Here is an 18,859-nt window from a genome sequence, read left to right on the forward strand (position 1 = left end):
TTTAAACGGAAAACAAATGTGTGGATCAAAAATACATATGTAAAATGTATTTCTGTATCTGGATTTTATTTACATATGAAACAGAACACATTTGTGTGTTCATTGAAAAACACAAGTGTGAATCCTTCTGTGTGCATGTGTGTATTATGAGACTGTTCTGAGCCCATATTAAACAGCTCTGTTCATTTCTGTCTCAGCTGGGGAAACTGAAGCTATATAAACACATTGTGCATCGGGATTAGCGTACCTCCAGCTGGGACACGTTCTGCTTGTAGTTGACCTCCAGTGACTTCCTCTGGTGCTCCTCCTGCTGCAGCTTGCTGTTATTGTCTGCCAGCTCTTTCATCAGACCGGTGTACTCAGAACGCAGATTGTTCAGCTCTGCTGAATTCCTATGGAGAAAAAAGCATCATAAATGATAGATGTGGAAATAGATAGATTGTTGGATGTATTGATGAAACACACCACAAACAGCATGTATGTGGCATTTCACATTATGTAACTGTGCATACAGATGGGTCTCTTAAAAAGGTGGGGTAGGTAGTTTTGGAGAAGCCAGCTCGAGTGCGCTAGAATTTGAAAATACACAGCCGGGAAAAAATCTGCCATTTCCTTACAGAGCCCCTCCTCCAACACACACGAACGCGTACATGACCAATGAGGGCACGAGATAAGTTTGTGCACAGATGGAAGGCTGACAGGCAGGTAGGCCGTCCAGTTACTTTAGCTGGACCGGCTGAAATGATTGGTCGTACTTTTTACAGCACCACGGCTTCCACAGATGACATTTTTTTATGGATTTTTTGTCAAAGCACTTCAGATATTCATTGCTATCGGGATGTTAAGAGCATTCCATGGAATATAACAGAAAGTGTATCTCGAGCCGGTTTCTCAAACTTACCTACCCTACCTTTAACGTGAGCAACACATGCAGGAGAAAGGAAGGGAAAATGTAAATCCGAAACGAGCTAAAATTAAAAACACAATGCTGACATTCAAATATTGTTTTACTAAGATGAGCAGATAAGACATGTAGGAAGCATGACCAGTAGCAGATATTGCAGTGCAACACTCACTTGCTCTCCATCTGGTTGGTGGCAGAGCTGACTGCGTCCCTCAGGATGCCGTTCTCCTGCTGCAGTCGAGTGATCTGGCTTTCCAGCTGCTCCCTCACCTGCTGGAACTACATATACAAGAGGATTCAGTGTCAATACAACATTTTTTGATTTGTTCAAATTATTCAAATGTCAGGATTTTCCCAATTGTATTAGTTCTATCTAATGTTGTCTAATGTGAAACTGTGCTTATAATAAAACAACAACATGGGAAAGTGTTGATGCTTATGTAAGAAATCTGTTCACCTTGATCTGCATGGACTGGAGCTCCTGGTAGCTGCCCTGTGCTTTGCCCTGCATGCTCCCCAGTTCTTTCTCCACGGCTGCACGTTGGTCCCTCATCACTGCCTCCACTCGGGATGTCTTCTGCTTCTCAACATGAAGCTCCTACAGCACAGTAGAAAAACAAAATATTAAGCTCTACACTGAGACTAAAAGTACTACTCCATTTGGGGAATAAGTTGAGAATAAAATCGTGTCGTGAAATCATGTGATTCAGGAGGTAGAACATGGGAATCCTGACCTGGCTAAGCTGCTTCACTTTGTCCTTGGCAATGGACGCCTCCTCTTGTACAGTTGTAAGAAGTCTCTCTCGCTCCTGTAGAGCTGGGTCAGGCCTGGCTGCAGACTGGTGGTGAGACACATAACGTTAAAATAAAAGTGGTCATAGCTGGTTCAACGATAAGAACCATGTCTCCTGCGAAATAAAAATAAAATGTTTCGCGTCCCCACACTTTTTCTTCTCTATGTTTCACTTATTAATGTCTCACTTTGAAGCAGGCATCCAAAGCATTAGGGCTCTTTTCCCGGAGAAGAGTCATCACACTGACGGCCTCGGCCTCTGACAGAGCGAGGCTGGACAGACCAGACAGCAACTCCTTCAGCTTCACCCCGGTGTTCTCTGTTCAGACACATACGATAGGGAACACCATTTAGCATGTTATCACAACAAACAGAACCAAATGAGGGATCAGACTTGTTTTCCCTCTCACCTTTGTCGGTCTCATTCTTCTGTTTCTTGCCACTCCCTTTAGCGGGTGCATCGTCGTTATGACCTGCCTGGTGGTTGGCAGAAGCCGCCAAGTCAGCCAGAACATGGGCTTCGTCAACTGGATTGAAGGAAAAGTGGTTGATTAGAATACTAGGATTTGGTTTAAGAAATGTAGATATTACTTTGCTTGTGTATCAGCCTTACCATGCTCGGTCTTCTGCTTCTTGGAGTTCTTCTTCTTGCCACTCGTAGCAACAGGGGTTGCCCCGTCCAGAACTTTGGTTTCCGCCACAATAGGAGCTTCCTTCTTCACTGGGGCCGGCTCGGACTTAGCCTCAGGCTGCTGGTCATCCACTGCAACTAAGGAATCATTTATTGAATCAAAGAGTTAGCTATTTCTGTCTACGAGATGCACACCCACGTTCAACAGTGCCCTAGGCTACTCACCAGGCTCTGCTTTTTGTTTCTTCTTGTCCTTCTTCTTCCCAGAGGTTTGGGGAGGTGTCTGAGCCTGAACAGGAGCCTGGACAGATTGGACCTGGACCTCAACCTCAAGCTGGGGAGAGGGGGGGCTGGACTGTTTGCCCGCAGACAGAGTTTGCTCTGACTTGCGGCTCACCGGCTTGGATCCGTTCATCTCTGGCTCCTCAGAGGAAGCAGCAGCAGCAGCCGCAGCAGCAGCAGCCTTGGCGGCCTTCTTGTCCTTCTTCTTCCTCTCCCTCAGACTAACAGGAGCCTCAGGTGACACAGAGACCGGCACGTAAGGAGTAGGTGTCTCTGGAGCTGGATCTGGTGTAGCCACTGGTGTAGGTTCCTCTTCTACGTCCATAGCGTTGGTACCATCAGCCAAATCAAAGTCCTGCAGATCCTCTTCAGACTCTCCTCCACCTCTGCCGCCTCCTCCACTAGCACTCTCCTTCTTCTTGCTCTTCTTCTTGTCATTCTTCTTACGGGTGTCTGGCTTGGATGGTGGTAGCTTGAGGTCTCGTTTCTGCCGGGCCAGCACCTCATCGTAGGAGGTCTCCTTCATGAAGAGCCAGAAGAAGAGGAACATCAGGGCGATGACAAGGGTGGGGGCCAGGATGAGCAAGTACTGAGAGTCATAGATATCCAGCGCCATTCTGAAAGGGTTTGGAAAAGAAACAAGGGATCAATATTTTATTTTGGCCTCATCGTTCAAAGTAACCACCAACCAAATTGCATGTGCATTTCCCACATACTGAATGTGTGACATTGTGGCGATGGCTTTCCACCAACAGAAGGCAACTGGCAAATTCAGCTACAAACCGAGAGAGCACAAGAACAGACAAGCACACATATTTTATGAAATGTAATCTGTGATTTCAGCTTGCTGCTCCTTTCCATCCTATACCAGTCCTGCTGTTCAATTATTCTAACTTTTGCAAGTGTGAACTGGTGCAGATATGAGGTATGGTAGGTGGAGGTGTGACAGCCTATCCTCTAAGTGATATGATTAAATGAGATAACACAAACACAGCTACATATCTTCTCCATCTGGACAATCCTTTTTTTTAACATGGCTTCATACAGCTCACCAAGGGGACAAAATAGGTCAAGAACATCCAAGTGACAACTAGGCTTAAAAGAAGATGGCTCACTATCTTATTTAGTCACTTCCCCTCCTTCAACCCCCACAAAGGCGACACGGTGGTATTTGAAACTCATATCAGCATGGATTTGCAAGAGGCAAAAAGACCCCCACACATGCATGTGTCACACACTGAGGTCTGCTGCAGCTGCAGTTTGACCCCTGCCTGCTTTAAGCCAACGGAGAGGAGGTTCTTCTTCTATCAAAGGCAAAGTTAACAGAGTTGAGAGGTCCTTTAGAGACAACATCCGTTAGGATCAGTCAAAGACATTCTTAGGAACTATGTGTTGTCTGCTCAAGGCTACACGGTAGGGCTGGGCGATATATCGAGTTTACACGATACATCGTGGATTGCACTCCATGCGATGTCGTAAATGACTGTGGTCATTTACGACATCGCATGGAGTGCAATCCACGATGTATCGTGTAAACTCGATATATCGCCCAGCCCTACCGTGTAGCCTTGAGCAGACAACACATAGTNTTATGCTGAGATAGTCCATCAAACCATAATCGTCCGCCAATGCAGACATACATGACAGAACACCTGCATCGGATAGAATGATAACAGTTAGCGAGGACGGGCGAGGAGCGCGTCATACAACACTGTGAACACAGGACTTATTCACAAAGTACGAGCAGTCTCTTCTCCTAAACAAATCTTCTCAATTTCGCGTATAACAGTTCTCCCGTTATAAACACACGGCTTATTTTCTGATTTGAACTACAGTTTCGCACCCCAGTAATAACATTCATTTCTGGGTCAATATGTGTCATTGGACCGTTTACAACCACATTCACCTGTTATATTTATCCCGTTCACAGAAAGAGGCAAGGATAGACGATAGAGAGGTTAGGCTCTATCTGTTTGTTGAGAGAGATCAGCCCCGATTTTTGTCGAGAGTGAGATTTCTACATCGACCCCCGCGAACAACCCTCCTGCGTGGTGACCGCTGTGTTTCGTTAATTTATCGAAATGTGCCAATCGACCATCCATGTAGAATAATCCTATTTGTTACCTAGTTTTAGATTTTAGGTAACCTTATAATTTCAGCTTGGCTGGGTGGGCCCTTTTCCTTTTGTTACACAACAATGTAACAAGAACAGCCTGGCCTTGCTGGGCCTTCAGAGACCAGCCTTCCTCTCCCTTTTCTCTCGCGCTGGTGTCATTTATATTTGTTGTTAACTTGCCCTTTGGGTTCCCAAGCCCAGTAGGGAACGTAAACAATTAATATCAGAACGACTCTTGTGTTATTTCACTTCCCGCTTCATACTTGTTGATTGAAATAAAACTACACCAAGCCAATTTGGATCCGCAATAGGAGGAAATTGAAGTGAACAAAATATCAAACCGATGTGTTTTAGATTATTTTTATATTTCGATTATGTGGTCGATTTTATCCTCTGAACCGACCCAACTCAATAAATCTGGATGCAAAAGGATATCTTGTAAATTTATGCAAGCGTGCAATCTTTTGAAGCAGACATTCCCCAGTTCCTCATTGGTCATTTTGTAGTCCTCTGCTGTCGCGTCCCGGATATTGGCATCGCAACCACAACCTCCACACACTGGTACTGAACGTGCCATCAAGAGTGTCCTACCAGCCAAATATACCAAATTAATGTAAACGACAGAAGCAAGCGATCCGAAATGTGTATTTCCTGGTTAGTCGACAGATGGCTCCTCAAAGTAAATGCGCCCTGACACATTCCTACCGTTATAGAATATCAGAGATACACGAGTTGCCCGCGCCACCAGTTAAAAGGTACACCCATCGTTATCTGATGAATTAAACAGAGGGTGGCAGCCAGTAGCGTAGGCAGAAATTTGCTAGGAGGCGGCCTGTATTTCCAGGGGGAAAAATGACTTTAAGGTAGGGCCCTGGCCCTATAATATAATAGACATATAACTAATTCCCATTGCCAAGGTAATCGTTGTACGCATCTTCCTCCTGAATAATGGTCGAAAGACTGCTGACTGTGATATGAAATCGAATTTATGACAAATCTCCATATCAACGTAAGAGGCAATAAAGACCACCAAAAAATAAACAAATAGCATTGAGGCTCCATTCACCATTAGATCAACTGTTAAGGGCATTCTCCAACAAGGAAGCTGTAAACAGAGCAGCAAAAGCTAACCAACACGAATACAAACAAATTAGGGACAACAACGCTACCCTACGTTACAACCAACTTTGTGGCCTCTTAGGGCGGGGTGGCTAAACTCTAAACATTAACTTCTCCTTTACTTTCTCGGTCGTTATATGGTAGATTGAAATCTCCTGGCTCCTTTTCTTCCGTCACAGTGTTGCCATAAGCAACAACCAAAACTCCTGTCACCAGTGTTAGAACTGGCCTTCCAAAATAAAAAGCATCCTAAATATCACCAGGAAGTTAACGCTAAATTACATCAAGGCAGATTTACAACTGCAACGAAAGTAAGAAAAACAATTTATGTCCTTTTCAGTTTCACAGAAAACAAAATTAGTTATTAACTCTTGCTATGCACTCCGGTAACAGCAAGCAATAGGTTGTAGGCATTCAAACCTGCTCCATGGACTGGCATTGGTACGGCTCCTGGCTTTTTTTATGTCTCCTCCAAAAGAGTTTACGGCAGGTGGGCTGTCCCAGTCTACATATCCATCGTAAATGGGGCAACTTCAGCTCGCAGCCGGGAAACTGTCTGCACATTTAGCAGAAAAAGCGCGTCCCTAACTTGCGCTGTATTCCACCCCCAGTGATAAATCTCCATACCGACCGTCGATGAAGAAGCACCTTGCCTTCCCATGATTTGGAGTGTAACGGAACTTCTTGCAATTGTGGCCTGTGAGGGCGGTCATCAATGGCAGACAGACCCAGCGGGTATGGCCTAGCACCTGGGGCTTCATGCGACGACCGCGGACGAGGGGAGCAGCTGCTAGGCGCGTGGAGCCCCAAATGTGCCAGTAAGCAGTCTCTGGACTAGTCGGAGAGTCCGGCCCCGGATTGGCTGCGAGATGAGGGCAGTGCGGGGCTCTTCTGGGGTCTGGCTTTAAAAAGAAAAAAAAAAAGTTCATCTAGTGACTTTGAGCCAATAATTTGGCCAGGCAGGTCTCTGGCCTCTGTCACCTGTCACGTTACTAAAATGGCGCCTACGCCGAACCAACTCCAGTTTTTACCGAGTAAATGAGTTCGGATTTGCAGAGGATAAAAACAGCATAGCACACACTTAATCAGCTGATCATTGTTCACTTCAATTTCCCTTTGAATGGCTGGATATTCCTCAATGGGTGAATACATCTTTTTATTAAAATTGTTACGTTCCCTACTCGGGCCTAGGGAAAGCGCAAAAGGCAAGTAACAGCAAATATAAAATGACGCAGCGAGAGAAAAGGAGAGAACTGGTCCTCTGAAAAGCCACAAAGCAGGTCTTTTAAATGGAGGCAAAAAGAAAAAAGGGCGCCACCAGCGCAACTTGAAAAGTAAACTAAGAAGGTAGCACATATAACTGAGCACATCTTATAATTAACGAAACACAGGTCCAACACAGAGGTTGGGCGGTCGGATAATCCAAAAAATCCAGCTCCTAACGTCTAACCCTTCCGCTATTTCCTTGACCTCTGAGTGAAACGTCACAGGGTTAGAGGGATAGTGGTAGGAGAATTAAAAGGAATTTAGTGAGAAGGAAGACTGGCCGGTAACTTTAGAGAATCCGACTGCCTTTCACTTAATCCGGACGTTGTTTATGATGGGCCAGCCAGCGACGTCATTTTGTGCTTCTGCTGCGGGGATTATGGAAACTACAGTTTTCTATACACAACGACTACCATGGATGTTAATAAGAACGAGGGACTACTGGTAAACTCATCTAGAGACTCTGCACCGTGCTTCTGATGCTGTTGCTTTATGAACGTGGGCAAACCAGAGAAACATATTCTTCATGACCCAAAGTTGGATTGAAATAAAAAAGGAAAGTGAAACTTAATGCTCGTCAAACCTCTCCCTCTGGTCCACATTAATATCACAAATGATCCCCACGTATACGTATGATTGTATGAAAAGATCTTAAATAAATACAAATGTATTTATTATAAACTTTAGTCCTTAACATCTATCACCTGTATACCATTCAAACATATTTTTAAAGTTGAACAAACCCCACAAAAGCTTAGTGAAATGTTGACTTTATTGATAATTTTTCAGTAAAAACTAAACCTTCATTTTTCTCTTTTTGATTATAATACTGATGAACGTTCAAAACAAAGCACTTTGGCAACTTACCACATACCAACGTTTTAAAATGCTTAATAAGCACTGTAACTTTCATGATATCATTTCTCGGTCTACTAATCGTTTGTTTCCGTGAACGGCCGACTGTTGTGTGACGGTAAATGCTGCGGCTGCAAGGCATTGTGGGGCAGCATTTTCTCCTCTCCTTTCGGTAAGGGAGGTCCAGTGGTTCCTAAGCTAAAGGAAGTTTGAAACCTCTTTTCCTATCATCTAGAGAATTTGAACGGCACTTATCATGGCTGCCACTGAGGGACTTCCGGGTCATTTCACTCGGTTATGAAGGTTCCTAAGCTAAATGGACTATTCGACTGCAGCCAGAGACATAGACACCATGCTGCACACATGCAGCCAGAGGAGAAGGAGAGAGTGACTGCAGCCTTCCTCAGGTCCTTTATGAAGGCCCTGATTGGGGATTGAAAGCACCTGGGGGAGAGGCTACACCTGGAGACAATCAGAGGGAGAGAGAGAGAGAGAGACACACACACACAAACACCAGCACCCACTACGGCACGTAACAATAATAATAATTAAAAAATTACACCGAAGCTTTCTCAGGGTGGGCCTGGACCTATGGTGGCTACGCCACTGGGTGGCAGTGGCACCATAGTTTGAATTATATTCCAGTGTAATCTACACACAGTATAGGACTATTCCTCATTTTAGACCCCTCACTGTATTTTTGCCCTTGAAAAACACCGATGGACAGCGTTTACTCTGACGTCAGTGTTGTGGGTGTGGCCTCAAGTGCAACAGGATTTACATTAAAACTACAGATTTAGTTTTTAATAATATTATATTTTAATAATGTTTACTACATCCAATGTGCATACAACAAAGAATATCCTAAAATAAAGTAGTGTAACCTCAGTGGTTAAAAATATAAAATGTAGAACAATTACGGTGAATGGTACTGGTTTTATTTAATGCAAACTTATTCTTCAATTTCATTATATCAGAGGAAAATATTGTACATGTTTTTATTTTCACATAAAACATCAATGAATTACCATTTGATAAAAATATTAAACTTTATATAATGATACTTTTACTTTATTTTAGCTTAATGCTTATCATTTTAACTTGACTTCACAGTTTAGTGTGTCTTTTACTTGTAGTACTTGTGTTACTGCTACTTTTACTTACAATAGTCTATCTAAAGTGAAATATCTAATAACACCGTCCCCCACAGCTGATATTTATCCTCTTCATTTATATTGTTTAAGATGTACCATATTTGTATGCTAATCAAGGATCCAGCCATGTATAGCCTATATTTGTTAGCTTGTAACCTTTGCTTGTAACTGACATTTCTGTGCTGTATCTCATGAAGTTAAGCTAAAGCATAAACTTTATAACATGTTTCATGGTGGTAGACCTCTATGAAAGTTTATATTTCACAAGCGAAATATATATTTTATGGATAGACTATATGCAATAATTTCATAAATTGTTGTAGCGGATAATGATCTTATCCTCTGATTTGGAATGTGATAAGAGCAACGGTTAGTCAAATGTTCAGCTTCTTCACCTAACACTGGGCCTCAGGTCACATCACAACAGCTTGTTCTGCCATCTCTTGGTTCGGGGCACAATCTCAGATACCCATATCTTAAAAGTAAGTCATCAGGACCGGTCGTTCTAGGGACATTTGTTAAATAAGAGTTGTAGTGGCTCCAACTTTCTAGGAAATGAGTGTTGGGGGCTATTGGGAAGCATTCAGACCTCATCAAAAGAGATTAGGGGCTCCTTGACTTAAATCAGCAGGAGATGCTTCTGCTGTTTTACACAATGAGTTGCCTGGGACTTAAGGGACCCACCACATAAGCATGGTTGCAAATGTTCCAACAGCATCATGCCACCGGATTTGGCAGAATATATAATGTAATATATAAGATTTACATTTAACTTGTTACAACTAGGTCTATTTCAATCAAATAGATGAATGAAATGCAAAATTGGACTACTCTTCTCTAAGTTTGTAAAAAATCTACTTATTGTAAATCCCAGCTAATGTAGTTAGAGTTGGGGCCATCTAAGAAGGTTAGAATAATGAAATGCTGATTACAGAGTATCACATTTTTAGCAGTGAAATTATAGGACCACATTTTGGCATATTTGGCTTTATATATGGAAGTAAACTTACCAATAAAGACGCCAATGTGGCACTGTAGAGGAATGTTTTTGGTCATTATTGTTTGAAGATAAAAATAACAGAATGCCAGCTCTTGCAGTTATCCATAAGCGAGCTGGTTAACTTTTGTACTGTAATGAATGACTAAGTTAATGTAAAAAAGAAAGCAGCTGAGAAAAACTGTTTGTCTATTCATAAGAACAAAATGTTGCAGTGGAAGAATAGCATGCCACACACTCCTCCAAGGACAATTTCTAGTCACAGAGCTTCAAGATCATATACAGCCTTCATCCTCTCTTATCCTTCTATCAGAAAAAACATTTACAACCTTTCTTACAATTTCATAAGTATGTTACAAGACCTATTTCAGTTGGGTAAAAATGAAATGTGAAACTACACTTCCATTTATTTTGTTTACATGAACGTATTGTAATACCAACCAGGAAATAGTTAGAATTAGTTTAACCTACTGTACAGGTTACAATAATAAAATGCTGATTACAGAATGTAATTCCTTTAGCAAGTATATAACCACATTTAGCATATTTATTTATTTTTATCTGGAAGAAAACGTTACCAATAGAAAAACACCAATGGGGCCCTGAGGAAGATTGCTTATTTCACTAGAGTAAATAGATAAAACTATTTTCAATATTATGTACATTATTGACAGAGAGAACACTGACAGGTCAGGTAAATGGTTTGTTTTATATGCGTTTGCCACAGAGACTTGTCAAAAACAGACAAAAGGAAATCATTTAAAAAATATTGCTAGCTAGGGTGCTGTTACCCTTTACATACCTAGAATCACTATTCTAAACAGATACAACTTAGATGCTTAACATGTTATCAAAGTGATGTTTTTCAATATAAATATTTTAATATTAGTATTTTATTTGTAATGTCGTAACTCCAAAAATACACCAAAATATTAACAACAGGCACAACCGGCACAACTTAAAAACAAAAAATGAACTAGTGCAGCATTCAGAAAAAAAATATTATGAAATGTTAACTTATGGTGTTCAATTAACTAAAGTAAAAATGTATTTCACGTGAGTTTGTATTTTTAATAGTTGTTTCTGTATCGTGAATGCCTCAGACAGTGAAAGCTGTTGTAACGTACGACAGCAGCAGCTGAATGGAGCCGAGAGGAAGTGGCGGTTAATGCAGCTCCACACCTTTCCGGTGTAGCAGCACTGCGACCAGCTCGACTTAAAGGAGAAAGACGAGAGCTGGCTGTATTTATTGATACAGGAGGGGGAGATAGGAGGTACATTTCTTATATTTCAATTAAGTGTTTATCCCAGTGAGACGTGAGGCAAACATTTTGTCACTGTCGCACGTATTTTCTATCTATATATGGTTAGTTTTCCACAGCTAACAACCGTTATCTAGTTAGCTTAAGGCTAGCTTGCTAGGAAACCAGCTAGCTAACGTTAGCTTGCTAGCCTTCTTTAGCAGCCATGAGCGGTATCTTGCTAATTTGGCACGTCTGACCCACCTCCTAAATCTCTTTTCAGGGGGCTACGAACTGGAGTTTCTTGGGTGGATACATGTGTTGCTGAGTCACAGAAGATTTCTTTTCGAAGACGTCCCTTACAGCTCGGTGAAGTTGCCCGGCGCGACGCTTGATGGACTAGCCGCAGAAAAGCTGCTTTTCTCCCCGGTAGCGGTGAAGAGAACAAGGGCGCACCCGATGAGGAGGACCGGACACCAGAAAGAACTCACAAGTAACGTGGCCTTTTCGAGGCCTTGTATACACAACGTGTCTGCTCTTTGTGGTTTTTAACCTTCGCAGCGTGTGTTTGCCAATCAGCTTTATGTTGATTTAGTCAACAAAATGAACGTCCTGCAACAGCTGCTGCCAAGTTCTTAGTGTAACCGTGCCATGTTGTGTATAGGCCCTGCAAACATTGTGATACTCTGAACATAAACGTCCCAGCACTTAACAGGACGCACAGACTTTCAATGAAAACCCCTATAAGTACTGTTTGTTAGATTTTAACATGAGTGTGCGTTTTTGACTTTTCTCTCCGATATATGCTCTTCACTGAGTCATGTCATCACAAATAAGCCCTTAACGCGAAGCTACTGTTAAAAGTGAATAGTCATCAGCACGGAATCTGACATTTTTCTCGTTAGAAACAAAGTATTTATGCACACGATTTCAAAATGGGGAAAGTGCTGTCTAAAATATTTGGCAACAAGGAGATGAGAATATTAATGCTTGGACTTGATGCTGCTGGAAAGACAACAATCCTTTACAAACTGAAACTTGGACAGTCTGTCACCACAATCCCCACAGTCGGCTTCAATGTGGAGACTGTCACCTACAAAAATGTCAAGTTCAACGTCTGGGATGTTGGAGGGCAAGATAAGATTCGTCCTCTGTGGCGACACTACTACACAGGCACCCAAGGGTTAATTTTCGTGGTGGATTGCGCGGACAGGGATCGCATCGACGAGGCAAGGCAGGAACTCCACCGCATCATTAATGACCGGGAGATGAGGGATGCCATCATCTTGATATTCGCCAACAAGCAAGACCTCCCGGATGCCATGAAGCCACATGAAATCCAAGAGAAGCTCGGATTGACCCGCATCAGAGATAGGAATTGGTATGTTCAGCCCTCCTGTGCGACCACAGGTGATGGACTGTATGAGGGCTTGACATGGCTAACATCAAATTACAAATCTTAATGATTGAGTGCTGACTGTTTTAGGTCAAAACTATAATAACGTTGCAAGTAACAAATAACTTTTCAAAATGAGTATGGTTAAGAAAAAGTTGATTATTTCCCATTTATTTTTAATACTACGTTTACCCCATGACTAATTTATCTTTAACTGGGTTTGCTGGCTTAAAGTTTGCTTGTACTCTGTAGCAGGGCTATTTCACCTTCATCATCTTGGGGCTTGCTTGATGAATTCTGAATTGATTGGTCCTGATGTTAAAGCCACAGAGATCACCGCCTTTGCCTATTCTTTTCCCTGTTTTGTATAATTTTTCTAATGAAGTTTGTGTCTTCATTCAAGGACTAAAGCTTGTTTCAAGGCCCTTCAGTCTCTGCTGCATCGAACTTGGATCTTTTTGTTCTTCTGAGGGGAGATCTTAAATGTCATGTAGCATACTTGAAGGAATTTGGTATTTGTTTTAACACAGTGCTGTGATAAGTATTTCTTCTCAATGGTATTGACTGCTGCAATGGGGAAAAATCAACATGGGTTTAATTTAATCGTCATCTGTCTTGACAAAGAAATAAAATAACTTCAGACATGTTTTGTCCCCCCCCCCCTCCCCCAAATCCCCTTATGTGGGCTATATAATTTTCTGATTGACCTTCCGTTTCATGTCTTGATACCTAATTGTGCTGAATATTCAACAAATACGCCTCCTGTAACTCTTAAACATGCTTGTTGGGATTGCATTTTTGATTTTCGGTAACAAGTAGTCAGTTGACTCAATCTTTCCAAAGGAATGTCATTCAGCTCTGAGCTCTCAATCTGATACCACAGTTGATTAGTGTCAGTATTGGGACATTATATGATAGCCTATATCTGTAGCATGAGTACGAAAGTACAGTAACCCCACACCAGAGTCCATCTGTCGTGCAGTCAGAGGGAGCTGTTACTGGTGAATTGTAGAAGACACCCTGCAGTGCAGCTCTTATTTTGACTGGGGGAACCATGTACAGAACAATGTCATTGTAATGTCTTATTAAAAAAGTGATTTTAAATCTGTTATGTCTGTTTGTTTGGTTTTTCAAGGATTAAAGTCAATTATCTTGGCTAGGCCTGTGAAATGAAACTATTTTGTTTTTGGTGAAAGTTTAATTTACTTGTAACTATAGTGGTTAAAAATAAAAACTGAGAAGTGTTGAGAATGTTCAAAGTAGAAGTATGTCGTGTTAAAATTCTCTTGGGTTTAGGACAATTTAACAGATTCTTCATAAAGGGTTTATGTCCACCCTCAGACTAAGTTGCTGGCCTCAGTTCCCCTGCCAGTAAATGGGGGGTGGGAAATGTACAAAACAGGAAGTCCGACTGCTGGTCTCTTTAGAACAACAGAGCCACATGATAGTTTGCATGGGAGTCGGAGGGGCAGCTGCGATATACAGCCCACTTGTGAATTCTTTTTAAATGTTGAGTGTTGGGTTTGAGCCATAGCTGAGCTGAATCTGAGCTGTCAGCTGTAACTTCCTGAATATGCATTTGGTTGGGACTGGCATTTAAAAGCGAGTCTGGGTGGTTTTTCACTCGCTGAGAAGGGAAGTCTTTTCAAGTGGACTAATGTAAATAAGATTAACTTGAGACTCATCTGTAAAGAGATACTAGTAACTAATAAGACCGTTTATTGCTCTTATCAAAAGGAGAGACCCACAACCATATGTTGCAGTCTTTCAACATGAGTATAATGAGTGTGTAATAAGGATAATTACCATCATCTTGGTGTATATAACCTCAAAAGTGAGAGTGATCCGTGTCCAATCTAGTTTGTTATATGCTAGAAAGATGACGCCATATCCTTTGGTGTCTTTATTATTCCCCTTTTCTACTCGGCAAAAACGCTGATGTAATGTCATTCTTGCTGCTGCTGAATAATCATTTCTGTCAAGCTATTTAAGTCGAATAGGCCTTTTAAAAGATAGTCAGTTTGACATTTCATTAGTAAGTCGGACACAGTAATGTTTTAGTTTCCATTAAGTTGATTAACACTTGTGTTAGCTCTCTTGACAAAGACATTATTAATAGTGATATATAGTCTGACTACTGTGTTTAGGGTTACTGAAGCTTAGATTCTTAAGGATTCTTCCTCTCAGCACTGAAAGGTACTCTTTCCAGTGTTTAACACCTCCACATAAAGAAATCTGGCACAATGTAATGCAACCTTCCCTTAAAAAGCACAGGTTACAAGAATAGGATGCACACTATCTCTCAAGCATACAAGGTAAGTATTTGCAGCATTCTCTCACAACCTCACCCTATCGTACATGTGTCTAAGTGTTTGTATGTATAGTCATTTAGCGTGTGGAAACTGGTGCTTAGCAAGTTGCTGTCGAGGCCTCAGGATGTTTGCTTTAGCACCACAGAGGTTTCCGTCACACAGGTCAGGTGACAGAAAGATACAGCTCCTCTGCCACAGAAGATGTTCCACATCACCCACACACTTCTTGCAGCTGTGATTTAACTGCTCTATCAGAGTAAACAGCTATGATTGTAATAATCAGACACAAACACTTCAGATATCCAGGCTTCTGAGGGTATTTGTAAATATTTTCCTTCAGTGAGAGCTTGGTCGAGGGCCTCCATTATATGCTGATGGCAGTTTAATTGGGCTATAATGGCCATTCTGGTTCCCACCACTTCATTACAACCATATGATTCTCACAGCTTTATTAGAAGCACTGGGGCCCCTGGGGCAAGGACAGCGAACGTTGGCAATGTTCTATGACCTCTCCTCTGTAAAAATGAGACCTCCTGGCCCTTCTCTCAACTCCCTCTGTGCCTGGTTGGAATTCCTTAGACTTCCTGAGAGGAAAGGTCATAGAGAGAAGATCAGTTATGGGTGCCACGTATAATCAGTTTCATTATTGTGTGTTATTATGAGATGCAAGACAGCATTTAGAAAGGTGGGGTTTGAATATGATTGTGTTCACAACAGCACAGCAGCACGTTCATTTAGCATCTCACAAATGAAACAAAAAGCTTATTTCAGATCCATACCGTCCTGGTATCAGAATCTATCATGTACAGAGGATAAGCTGTAAGAGAGTGGTCTCTTTAAGGTGTAAAAGGACAGCCTTAAACCTACAACCTAGTTACAGGAAATGGCATCCTGCGTTGATTTAAATAATTTTGTTATCAGACGTAATACTTACTAAATTCAGGAAATATGGGGCAATATGCATATACTCGAGTCTATACGAATTTCCTATAAAGACATAAGACTGAAATTAACGAATGAAATTAATTAGGCTTTTTCACTAATATTATTTAGTTATTGTATTTTTTTCATTTTTTTATTTTATATACATATAAACACACAGTATAGAGGCCTATACTTTTCGAAATTATTATGATCATATTTTTGCTACGATTATTTGGGGGTTCTTTAAATATATCAATGTATGAATAACATTACTCAGTGTAAAGCAAATCAACAAGTTAGACGATTAAAAAAAGGCCTAAATGCTTCCATTAGTTTGCACAAAGATATCTTCCCCTCCTGTTTGTTGGGGCAGTTCCTATGAGGACAGCATGATGGGACCCTGCTGGTGTTTGTGGTTTCACATAGGTGGCTGACTGTGCTGCATGTTTCCAGTCACTTCCTCTATTCTATATAAAAAGCAGAAGAGAGTAGAGAAATTGAAAGACACCCCGCGTTCGGTGAGCTCAGTTCTGCAATAACGGATCAGACCTTATTTGAATCCTTTTGTTGCAATAAAAGCCTGGACTTCATTAGTCAACTTGAGAAAGATTTAAAGTAGCTTACGGATAACTGTGGTGAGTGGAAGGCTATATTATAGCTGCATGCCCGACATGCCTACAAACCTATAGCCTGAGTAATGCTTGTGGTTTTCAAGGGTGTGGTTTCTTCTTCCTCACTTGTCGTTACTTCCTCTTCACTGCAGGGTCACATTTGTGCAGGTAGTACGAATATAATACTTCTTTCTGACTGTGGGTTGTGAATAGTCATTGCAGGCATTTCGCCTACAGTTGAACAGCCACACCCAGCTGGATAATCACTGTTGGATTTGTTATGCCTTTAGACACATATATTCATGTGCACATTGGTGAACTATGTAATTAAGGTGGTTCATTTATCTGCCAAATGGTAGGAGGGAACACCTACTGTAAGCCACAGCTCACACAATACAGTGGCTGCTTAAGGACAGTAAAACTGCCTCTTTGGTTATGAAACCTCTATCTCTCTGTCCTCTGATTAAATCCTTCAATGGGTAGCCTTTTCAAGAGTGCTTTTGAACAATGAAGTCACGCAGAGCAGAGTGTAAAAAAATAGCAGGAAGTGGCTAAACTTTTTTTCAGGTTTCCTGCTGAGGCTAACACTCACAGACGCACTCTTTTTTTGGCGTCTCTTGTGTTTTCATTGTGTGCCAGGGAAGGTTTTGGTTATAAACTATTTGAAAAAGGGTTGTGCAATGGCGTTGAAAATGTGAAGCTGTGAAGTCCAAGGTGCACTCTGGGCATTGGTCCAAAATACATTCCAGTCATATCTGAAACTGAAGGTTACTTGCTGTGGTGAAGTTACAAATTCAAAGAACCAGAACATTATTATGAAAAGCTGAAGGTCCACACGACAAAACCAATTTGTTTTTTAAGTGAAAGACAAAGTGCTCATACAAGCATTAACTACATGATTTAACCATTAACAATACAGTACAGATGTGTTGGTTCAGCCTTACTGGCCTATAATCATGTTGGTTTCTCCACTTTAAAAATATACAATCTAAGTCCCATTACATGTAAGCCTCTAGCTTCTATTGAAATTCCATTATGTGAAAACCTGAAATGTGTCCACATGGTTCCTCTTGAGAATTGCAGGATGTCGGACACAGCTGTGTGAAAGTGTGAACCAGTCTGTCCTTGGACTCCACTGCTGTGTTTTTCCAGCTGTAACACACACAGAGATAATAAGGATTGTAGCTGAGTGTGGACTATCTTCCCTTCAGATGTAAGCAATGCTACAGTGTAGAAAAGGGAGGGGGGCGGCAGACGTTATATATGGTGCTGCAGCTTGAGGTCGATTGGCTGCCAGGAACAGAATGTGCGTCAGTTCCTAAAACAAAATTAAATTAATTGGAATTTTTATTTTTTATTATTCAGAGCGTTGACCTTTGCTAACCATGTGGCATGTGTAATTTGGCTTAACATAACCTCAATACCCACATAAACAGGTGACTCTAATGCCAAGTTGAACATAGACAGGAGTCATTCACCCAGCAGCAGTGTCCAGCAGCCACACATGTATTCATTCGCAGCCTTCACACAAGGACTGATACAATGATAGAGATCCATGCAGAGCAACCTCAAAGGCCTCCTTCAGCAGCTTGCCACCACACTGCCACGCTCCATGACTGACTACATCTGTATGTCTGACAGGAGCGCTGTAATTACAGTGGAGACAGTGTTTGGAGTGACATTGCGTCTGGATTAGACAACAGTTTTGGAGGAAACCTCAGATCTAAGGCAAGTCAGGCGCTGCTGCTCACACTAGATTCAGACTACTGAGATATAATGACTCAGGAAAAGACCACACACACACACACATACACACACACACACACACGCACACACACGCACGCACGCGCGCGCGCGCGCTTCACCCTCCCTTCTGCAGTTCTCCCCTCGGTGCTGGTCCGCCACCCATCTTAATGATGACAAATACATCATTGCACTAGAATGCCTCAGGGACAGCAGTCACCGGCAAGTTGCCGCATAACCTGTGGTATTTCAAGTGAGGGATCAATACACTATTTCATTTTTACTGATACCACGTTACTTCCATTCATCACTGACCATATACCCATAGTTTATTGTAACAGTTAAGCCTAATGCTGCCTACAAAGACTACAACGGGTTATAAATGCTCTTTAAATATCCAGATAAACAATCTTTGGTGTGTCGAATATTGCTGTATTGTCATGAATTGAAGGGGTGGGGAGTGTGCATCATTTTCTCACAGTACTGGTTGTGTGTCCCTTCTCAACTGCAGCACA

The 18,859-nt window shown here is 41.7% G+C and overlaps 2 protein-coding genes across 2 annotated transcripts; one reads left to right on the forward strand and one right to left on the reverse strand.

Annotated features, from left to right (window-relative positions):
- Positions 1-235: 235 nt before the first annotated feature.
- On the reverse strand, positions 236-3,255 carry LOC104945648 (kinectin-like). The gene is made up of 8 exons (XM_010771357.1): positions 2,554-3,255; positions 2,311-2,466; positions 2,108-2,224; positions 1,886-2,016; positions 1,639-1,743; positions 1,362-1,502; positions 1,077-1,183; positions 236-392 (listed from the first exon to the last, which is right to left on the reverse strand). The coding sequence occupies exons 1-8, from the start codon at positions 3,224-3,226 to the stop codon at positions 239-241; spliced, it is 1,584 nt and encodes a 527-aa protein (XP_010769659.1). The 5' UTR covers positions 3,227-3,255; the 3' UTR covers positions 236-238.
- Positions 3,256-11,253: 7,998 nt separating this feature from the next.
- On the forward strand, positions 11,254-13,862 carry LOC104945649 (ADP-ribosylation factor 6). The gene is made up of 2 exons (XM_010771358.1): positions 11,254-11,391; positions 11,642-13,862. The coding sequence occupies exon 2, from the start codon at positions 12,294-12,296 to the stop codon at positions 12,819-12,821; it is 528 nt and encodes a 175-aa protein (XP_010769660.1). The 5' UTR covers positions 11,254-11,391; positions 11,642-12,293; the 3' UTR covers positions 12,822-13,862.
- Positions 13,863-18,859: the final 4,997 nt, after the last annotated feature.

Source organism: Notothenia coriiceps, unplaced genomic scaffold (genome assembly GCF_000735185.1).
Source record: "Notothenia coriiceps isolate Sejong01 unplaced genomic scaffold, NC01 NC01_scaffold00009906, whole genome shotgun sequence".
Classification (NCBI taxonomy): domain Eukaryota; kingdom Metazoa; phylum Chordata; class Actinopteri; order Perciformes; family Nototheniidae; genus Notothenia; species Notothenia coriiceps.

What these genes read in the sequence shown, in the direction of transcription:
- LOC104945648 (XM_010771357.1), bottom strand. Translation starts at nt 3,226, where the DNA reads ATGGCGCTGGATATCTATGACTCTCAGTACTTGCTCATCCTGGCCCCC. An exon ending in GAAGCAGAAGACCGAGCATG is followed by an intron (nt 2,225 to 2,310) that starts GTAAGGCTGATA and finishes CCTTCAATCCAG; the next exon opens with TTGACGAAGCCCATGTTCTG. An exon ending in AAGTGAAGCAGCTTAGCCAG is followed by an intron (nt 1,503 to 1,638) that starts GTCAGGATTCCC and finishes ACTGTGCTGTAG; the next exon opens with GAGCTTCATGTTGAGAAGCA.
- LOC104945649 (XM_010771358.1), top strand. Translation starts at nt 12,294, where the DNA reads ATGGGGAAAGTGCTGTCTAAAATATTTGGCAACAAGGAGATGAGAATA.